Source organism: Dermacentor albipictus, chromosome 5 (genome assembly GCF_038994185.2).
Source record: "Dermacentor albipictus isolate Rhodes 1998 colony chromosome 5, USDA_Dalb.pri_finalv2, whole genome shotgun sequence".
Lineage (NCBI taxonomy): Eukaryota > Metazoa > Arthropoda > Arachnida > Ixodida > Ixodidae > Dermacentor > Dermacentor albipictus.
The window spans coordinates 94547712-94557363 of record NC_091825.1 but is presented as its reverse complement, the minus strand read 5'-3'; the positions used below and the strand labels follow the sequence as shown (position 1 = coordinate 94557363).

At 42.5% G+C, this 9652-nt stretch overlaps 1 protein-coding gene across 1 annotated transcript in view; it reads left to right on the top strand.

The window, feature by feature from the left end:
* LOC139059957 (isocitrate dehydrogenase [NAD] subunit gamma, mitochondrial-like) overlaps positions 1 to 9652 on the top strand; it is an 18771-nt gene continuing 9119 nt past the window's right edge. The window contains exons 1-5 of the mRNA XM_070538615.1: positions 1 to 186; positions 1157 to 1287; positions 3331 to 3446; positions 4654 to 4844; positions 9058 to 9191. Coding sequence (XP_070394716.1) covers positions 97 to 186; positions 1157 to 1287; positions 3331 to 3446; positions 4654 to 4844; positions 9058 to 9191 — 662 coding nt within the window. The 5' untranslated portion in view covers positions 1 to 96. The remainder of the gene's footprint in view (positions 187 to 1156; positions 1288 to 3330; positions 3447 to 4653; positions 4845 to 9057; positions 9192 to 9652) is intronic.

Below are 9652 nucleotides of genomic sequence, written 5' to 3'. Positions count from 1 at the left end.
CACTCGCGGTTCTCCAGCGGTCCAGCGCATCGCAGCAGTTTGTAGTTTGGGTTTCCATATCCGGGTAGAGACTGCGCATTGCAAGAACTCGTAATAATGGCAAATTCAGTGCGTTTGCTAACTAGCGTGTCTCGATCTGTGCCTCGTAAACTGCTTCCCGTAGGAACAACCAGCACGCCGCGAAAGGTAATCCGTCCGTGCCTCCGTGCCGGACTCCGGATATGCAAAGTGCGCATGTGCAGCAGCGCAGGACGATTCTAAGGTCAGCCGGAAAATTGTGGAGCAAACTCCCCGAATTTTCCAAATAAACGACCGTGTCGGGTCTTATCATTTGGAGCGCATTTTCCTTGTCCCGCGCGGAGGTGTAGTCGCCCTATGATCTCTTATCAGCTCATGCAATCCCTTATCTGCGAAGCAGACGCCTTGCCCGATCGCCAGCGCTCGATCGTGGTGTGTTTGGGTTGCGCGCATAGTTCGAGCAAAAGTACGCAAAGCTGAAGTTATCAAATTCGTGATTGCCCTCATTGCGAAGTAAAAAAAGAAAAACTTTCGCATTACAAGAGCGCCCGTGATGCCCGTCGCCGAAGTATCGCCGTCGTTCTGTAGATATACACGCCTAATGAAAAGCATGCGTAATATCACATTAGATTTTTACGAACTCTGGCACGCTCAGTCAAGTGCCGAATTCGAAACGTTATCCTGCGGAGTTCCGTCACTCTGCAGAAACTTGGCATGGAAATAAAAGCTTAAAATATTTAAATTCTGGGCTTTTATCGTGCCGAAACGACTTTATTACGAATCACGCCGTAGTGAGGGGCTCTTTAATGTGCACGCAATATATTAATGCGCGGAACACGAGCATTCTTGCTTTCCGCTTCCATCGTAATTAAAAGCTGTTTTACATGTAGGAATTAAGCCATTTTATAACAATGACAACAAAATGAATTAAAATGATAAAATCTTTCAGGAAATGAGTACGTTGTGGAATCAAGCTTGGTGTCATGACCACAATAAAAGCTATACAAAATCTTGTTTGCAGTACATTGCTATCACATATTGCTGCAACAATAAATGTGCCTGTGTGTGTGCTTTTTTCTTGACCAAAGGCGTTTTGCTTTGTAAAATTGAAAATGGTATTATTTTTATTTGTCTTCAGTACTTTTCAGGGCAGGCACAGCCTCCACATGCGACAGCAAAGGCGAAATATGGAGGTCGCTTTATGGTTACAGTGCTACCCGGTGATGGAATCGGCCCTGAACTGATGAAGCACGTTCGTGAAGTTTTCAGGTAGATTGCCTCCAGCATATTGCCACTATCTTCCTGGGCCTCCATAGACACCCCCAATGATTTGTCAAACACCAATTCTTAAAAACAGCGCAGGGTGATAAATAGCTAGGTTACTTTACTGCAAAGCATTATTATGTCTGTCGACATGAGAAATTCTGTAATATTCATTGGCCAACTTGTTAATCAATTCAATATAAATAATTATGGGGACTTTATTTATTTACTTTAAAGCACATGACTCGCACTTGCAGAATTGAAGCCAGGCATGCAGTGTACATGGTGTGTCAACCAAGTAAAAACCCAGAAACTACATTGAAGTGAAAGTCGCAAGAACAAACAATGAACGGGCTCACACTGCTCCTGGACCAGATTGAACAAAATTTCCTTTCGATGTTCATTCTTATGACTCACTAGCATGTCTATCTTCAACCTGTACAACCGTACTAGCCCCAACCCTAGCCATACTGAATATAGGGCTGGCATAATCTACTGATTCCTTTTGCTCAATTCTTTTGCTACCTTATCACCCACCACTCATGACCAGCTGATCCTGGTGATTGCGTAGGCAGATCACTGTTCAGACTACCAATGAAGTGTGAAAGGGAAAGGAATTGGAATAGGTACCATTACATTGTGTTGGCCCAGCACCATACTGTCAACAATTCGCAATGATCATTGTAAATTGTTGCATTCATAATGCCATGTTTTGTTGATAATGATTCATTTGTGAAGTCACAAAGCCATTTGGAGCCAGAAGGACAATATTCAGGTGAATATATGTACTGCCCGTCATCCCTATGCTGGCTGAACCACTATGTTTGCACCTCCAATAGACACCATAGCGCTTGAGTTCCCTCTCATATTTCTTATTCTTTTTTAGAAAACTACACTAGTGCAAAGTTTGCTCTAGTCATTTCTGTAAAAAAACTATGATTTCAACAGAAGTGCAGACATCAATCTTGTAAATAATGCCACTATGTTACAGCAAACTATAAGGCAGCACTGACTGTATCACGTACATGTAAGCCAGTTTGGAAAAAAAGATCAGAAATAGCCAGTGAGGCAAACTGTCGGTGCCCTCAATCAATAGCAGAACTGTTTCCCCGCCTGCCTTTCAGCTACGTGTAAGCTAGGTTAGCATAGCAGCGAGGTGATCATGATGACAAGTCATAGCTAAAAGACAGGAAAACATGAAATTTCAAAATCCAAGTTGGGGGACGGCTGTTGCTGCCGAGTTGTTGCTTTGGTGGGCTTTCATTGTAGTTTGGCCATTTCACCTTGCCAAATTTTGTGCCTGAAAAACACAGGCCTACTGCTACGAATATGTATCTGTGTGGTAAACGTGTGCTAAAGTCTATATGCTGCAAACTATGTGACTTGCCCTCATTCCCTGTGGCTAGTTCTTCCACACAGACAGTGCTGCATACTTTACTTATTATGAGGTCATGCTATGTCTGCGGTAAGAATCAATACAAAATACAGCATTATAATTTGTCAGTTATCATGTGGCACTTGCTTTTAGCAGTTACTCGCATTACATGTGTTCCTCCTAGCTTCATGAGCCTGCATGTGAGAAATGCTTTGATAAATGCTCATGTGCCTGGAAATTCTGGGCTAGATTCACATGACCTCCGTCCTGTAAGAACACCTCGTGATACACAGGCTTGTAAGGATACACATATGTAGGCATGGCATGGCTTCACAATAACTTATGCACACCGGACTGTCTGTGTCTGACAACTAGCCCTAGGCCACCAGCTAGTAATATATAGTGAAAAAGGTGATAGCCAGCGCAGCAGCAAACCATTACCTTTACTACATGCAACGTAACTTTTGTGAAACTTTGGTGAGATATAATCTCATAGCACTTTAGCACTTGACTCCATGGACAAATGCGAAATCAAAGCATTTTATTGGTCCGAAAAGTTTAGTTAGCGGTTGTGTATACAGTCCAGATGTGCATACTGTGTCAATTCTAAGGCAGCATTGTGCGGTTCGTGCATATAGTATAGCAATGTATCATTTGTGCTCTACTGCTTTCAGATATGCTGGTGTGCCTGTGGATTTTGAAGAGGTCCATCTTGACTCTACCCAGGACGATCTGGAGAACGTTGATGAAGCCATCACGGCCATCAAAAGAAATGGCGTTGCCCTGAAAGGTTTTTAAATGTTTGTCTTTGTCTCAACACAACACATTTGCCTTATCTTATAACACAACACATAGTGTCTGTGTTGTGCCGTCTCTGCTCAGCCCCCGTATTCATGCTATGATTCTTTTAGTGAACAATACTTACAAGGAGGACCTGTTCATGTTAATTTCACTGGATTATAAATGTGGGTGTCCCATATAAATCTGAGTTCCAAGGCATATGTGTTGAGAGTGCTTCACATAAGTATTTGCTTATTAATAAAGAGATATCTATGTAAGCTACTTAATACAAACAAATAATTCTTTAGGCTAGAGTAGCTGTAAAAGTGTTTAGCATATTGTCATAGTGCAGTAGTGATGAAAAATCAGAATCACCAACAGAATTGTGAATGAAGGACCAGACAGACGGGCGGAAAAAAACTTTAATGAGACATGAGGACCTGCAAGGTTGCCAGCCTGGGCTCAGGCCACCCGGGCATTATGTGCGGTGAGGCCTAGTCTTTCCACCACTGCCCAGGCCCGCTGGATTGCCGATAGTTGGTCATGTAGTTCCGAGTTAGTCAGAGCGCTTAGCCATCGCTCCTCGAGAAGGTCCATTTCTATGTTGTCCTCTACGTATATTGATCTGATCTCTGTGCATTAGACTTTCTTTATTGGGTGAACTTGTGCCCAGAAAGCAAAGTAACACGCTAGTGACTATGGCAGCAACAGGCACGTTCAGCACTCATCGACTTTAATTTCACGGGTCAAGTTAATCTGTTATTAATGCATGTATCACCTTACATTATAGCGTAATTGTTGGTACCTGTGTAAATTCTATAATGTATAACATAATTTACGTTGCATGTGCAGTCTGATTAGACATATCTCTTTTGTCATAGAATTGGCAGTAATGATCAGGAAATTTTGTATACAGCAGGCACGTCTTCCGCCAAGCTAAAACTTGATAACAGAGATTATCCAGTGCAACCGGTCACTGGCAAAAAGCAGAACAATGTATGTATTGCTGTTCTGAAGCCCTATCTTTGCCTCTAGTATTCGTTGCAATGAAGAACACTCGTCTCACATCTCTCGTGCTATGGCTTCCTCTTGTTTGTAGGATATTCAAAATGTCTTAACTGTAGCAGTTCGTCTTTAGTTGTATTCTTTCATGTTCGGCGCTTTGGCAGCATGTTTTGGGAGGCTGTGGAAAGTGAACACATTGTTTCTCTTGGAAGGCAACATCGAGACGAGGCACAACTCGCCCACCTCCAAGTCCCGCAATGTAGAGTTGCGCCTACGGCTGAAGCTTTTTGTCAATGTGATTCACTGCAAGAGCCAGCCCGGCGTTCCGACCCGCCACAACAACATCGACATCGTGCTGATACGCCAAAACACAGAGGGAGAATACAGCTGTGCCGAGCATGAGGTCAGTTCTCTGCAACATTTTTTCCTCGCTAGACTTCTGACTATTTTGAGTGTATTGGCTTCGTCAGTGGAGCATGTAGGAGGGTACAAAGACCATAAATCTGCAGATGGGATAGGCACTGACTCAATTGAAAATTTGTTAGAAACAGGCATGCTAGACATAGTGTAGAATTCACTGTAATGTCACCATTGGAATGTCTAGTCACATGCAATATGACCTTCAATGACAGCTTCAATTAGTAGTGTTTATTAAACCGCTATTTCACATGTCAGAGCCACTGTGCAGCCCTGGAGCCCCTTAGACCATGAACAAGGGTGTTGTAAATCATACTGCGTGCGACTGTACCTGGCGTAATAGTGGTGATCACGTGCAAGACTGTCAAGTTCATCATACTTTTTATTAAACAGCTAGCCACTTACATTAGTGCTGCCCCAACATGTTGGCTGTGATACAGAGGAAGAAAAGTTGCAGGCTTTTGAGCTAAACGCAGCAGACTCCGTGGAATGTGGAAATTGCCTTTCTGCCACATTATGTGAATCGTGCCATATTTCTGCTGCTCAGAAGCAGTACAGTGGAGCCTTGCTTTAAAAGTGTTGCATATGACACAAAAATGCTTTCATTTTATCCAATATTTGTTATAAGCATATGTTCTGATATATGCTGATATTGGTGGGAAAAATTTTATAACTGCTTCATTACATTCAATAATTCGTTATATCTGTGTTTGACTGCAATAGAGAGCCTAATAGACCCCTGCATGTAGTATAGTAATTGACCCCTGGATTGTTGTGGATTCATCCACTGAACACTGCACTTCGTGCTCCTAAATTAAGAGGGCAGCACTGGCACCCAGCTGAAGTGGCCATTGTGCCTCACTAACCCTTCTTGGCAATTCCCGAGTCAGAATTTTGTACCAAGTTGCATTCATAATCTACTCAAGACAGCAGTGTAGAAATTAGTGATACAAAACAATTGATAAACTGACTATTATTAGTGTAAGAAAGACTATTGATAGTTTAATTAAGGGTTCGATGAAAGTTCGTCTGGTCAGGCATGGAAATGAAGGAATTACGGTCACTGACCAAGTCTGACGAATAATCTGACGTTTCGGAACCGCATATGGGTTCCTTGTTCACTGGGTTGGACAAGAAATCGTCGTCACTTATGTAGCCAGCACGTGACGTAATGAACGTGCGTAAACAGCAGGCATGGTCCCTGGTGTCTGGTTCATTGTAGCTGGCGTTGATTGAATGATTAGAGATTCTAGCAGCTGTCGGGATGACACGTTCTTTTCTTTGGCAACAACAGTGGCATTGTCCCAGTCAATCTTGTGATTATGTTCATGCGCATGCTCGGCAATGGCGTTCGTCGTGTGGCTATTATTTCTTACATCACGTTTATGTTCCTTGAGGCGTCTGGAGAACTTCCCTGTTTCACCAATATATACTCTGTGGCAATCAGCGCATGGTATCTTATACACAACTCCTGGGAACTCTTATGGTGGCAGCCTTTATCTCCACAACTCTTATGGTGGCAGCCTTTATCAGCAAACGCATGGCATGGCAATGGGAGCGTCAATATCGGTCACCACGGCCAATCTAGTAATGGAAGCCTTGGAAGGGAAAGTGCTGGCCACATTCAACCCGGCACCTAAAGTTTTTTACTGCTACGTGGATGACTGTTTCTGTATTTTGAAGAAACAAGACATCCAACGCTTCCTGGACTGCCTGAACGCCCAAAATGCGCACATACAATTCACTGTGGAACACGAGAGGGACAACTCGTTGCCTTTCTTGGATGTACTGGTTCGTCGGGATGGGGGCGCTCTCGCCTTTTCGGTATGCAGGAAGCCTACACACACAGGTCGTTATCTTAAGTTTAATTCTTGTCACCCTGTCGGCCCTAAGACATCCATAGTGTCGTCCCTGATAACACGCGCCGTACGCGTCTGCTCAGGCGACGATGCACTAAAAAAAGGAATTACGGACGATCCACCGTGAACTAACCCGCAACGGCTACTTTAGTCGTTTCATATGCAGGACCGAGAAGCGGATATTAGAGCCAAGCTCAGAGAACAACACGACAATCCGTGCACGTGCAGCCATCCCTTACGTCCAAGGAATCAGCGAGGCACTGTCGCGCGTATTTTCAAAATATGATTTGTGCATTGCCCACATCCCGACCAGCAAGCTCCGGAACCAGCTCATGAATGCGAAAGACAGGTTACCTGTTGAATCATTCCCAGGAGTTGCGTATAAGATACTGTGCACTGATTGCCACATAGTATATATTGGTGAAACAGGGAAGTTCTCCAGACGCCTCAAGGAACATAAACGTGATGTAAGAAATAATAGCCACACGACGAACGCCACTGCCGAGCATGCGCATGAACATAATCACAAGATTGACTGGGACAATGCCACTGTTGTTGCCAAAGAAAAGAATGTGTCATCCCGACGGCTGCTAGAATCTCTAATCATTCAATCGACGCCAGCTACAATGAACCGGACACCAAGGACTATGCCTGCCGTTTACGCACGTTCATTACGTCACGTGCTGGCTATATAAGTGATGACGATTTCTTGTCCAACTCAGTGAACAAAGAACTTGTACGCGGTTCCGGAACGTCAGATTATTCATCAGGCTTGGTCAGTGACCTTAATTCCTTCACTATGATAGTTATTGACAGCACTGCTGATAGCATTGCAGTTTTGATATGAAACTATCGATAGTGTAACAAGAACTATTGACAGTACTACCAATAGTATTGCGAAAGTTCGCTATTGACAGTGCGATCAGTAGTTTTGTATTTCCTGGCTAGTTATATAACCAGAAATTTTGCAATAACTGACCATCAGTAACACTCGGTTCATGCACTTGGGAACGGGAAAATGTTACCAAGCTTATGTTGCGATCGAACATGTTGTGGCGCTAGTTGGTTCGTAGCTTTCAGAAGATAAAGTGCCAACAGAGACAGCGCAGTTAGAAAGAACAAACACAGGACAAGGCGCTTCCTGTCTTTGTTCTTTCTTATTATGCTGTCTCTGTTGGCGCTTCATCTTTTTAAAGTTATATTGCAATGTTTACGTGTGGTATGTCGCGTTATATACCATTGATAGTGCACTATAAATAGTGATATTGATAGTGCACTTGATAATACTATCTTTGATAATGACTAAACTGTCAATAGTATCGATAGTACTATTGATAGTTGTACATCACAAGTGAAAATTAATCTATCAAGCAGCTTTTTATCTAGGAATCTCTGCTTAGCCAAGTGTCAGTGTTGTCCTAAGTACAGTCATGAAAGCCAAGGAAAAGTCATATGTCTTGACCACTTTGTGAATACAGAAGCAAGGCTCAGAAGCAACAAGGCCCACATGATTGTAAATGCCCTGATAAAGCTGCAATATAAAGCTTTCAGGTAGCAGTTTACTCTGTTGATCTAAAACTTAATTTCACTGCATTCTTTACATCTTCAGAATCATAAAAAGCGTACAGCAGCAGAAAAGATTACAAATTTTCAATGCTTTCTTGAGTTTTGTCAAGTTTACAGAATGGGGCCTCCATGTAAAATCTCACTACAGGAACATCAGATATCACATCTACTATTTCATGTCCAGTGGAAAGCACCTATCCAGCCACTTGAAAATTATGCCTGGTGCAATACATTGCGAAAAACAATGAAAGAGGTGAACTGACCGCATACAGCAACATACTCACACTGAGCTAAAAAAAATACCCTACTGTCTATCGTCCCACCCATTTTACTAAAACGTTTTGCGCATTTTATTCAAACTTACAGCATGATTCCAATTGGAAGTGTTTCAGGATGTATGCAAGACATTTTAAATATCATTAATTTCATCAATGCTATTTCTGTGCACAATCTTGGCGTACACAATTCTGTACACAGTGTCTTAAAGGGTTAATATAAACTGTATGACGTTTCATGCATTATGAGTGAGAACAAGAAGGGGAACCCTGTTGGGGCTAGATTTTTGTTTGTTATGACCTGTAACCAACAGACAACGTCATGCTTTATGTACAGTATCACACAATGCGTTACATCATATTATGCATTCTATCACATTTACAACGCCATGCATTGTATCACATTTTAAACTGATAAACTGGACCGGATGCAATGGTGCAGAACCACTGAAGTGTTGCCACCTGTTCTTTCTCCCATGTCCTTTTCCATGTATATTAGAGCGTTCCAGGTGTAGTGGAGAGCATGAAGCTGATAACAAGGAACAAATCAGAGGAGATTGCACGCTATGCTTTTGAGTTTGCACGACAAAATGGCAGAAAGAAGATAACAGCTGTTCACAAGGCCAACATCATGTGAGCTGTTTTGTGTGGCGGTGTTCTTAGCGTTGTTGGCAGCATGTTCAAGAACTGCATGCGATACATATCGGTATTGCATGCAACATGTTCATGCTGCACTGAGATTTACCTATGTTCTTGACTGTATCTGGGCCAGGTTCTACATGGCGATCGGATGTTACTGCAAAGGAGCATACAGATGGCACAGCGTTAAATTATTTCAGAAGATGCAGCTATGTCAGTAAATTTCATCATAAAGTGGCCTTGTGGTGAAATTAAATTAAGTGTATGCTTAGAGAAGTGTTGTTTATAGTGCTCACATAGCGTTCACAAAACTGTTGCCACTCTGGCTGTGTTACAAAAGCAAAACGCAGGTAACAAATGCAAAGTACTGCAATGTGTATACAATATGTATCATATTTCATGTGTCATGCATAACATAAATTATGACAAAGTGGTCATACCAGTGTGCTTAATGT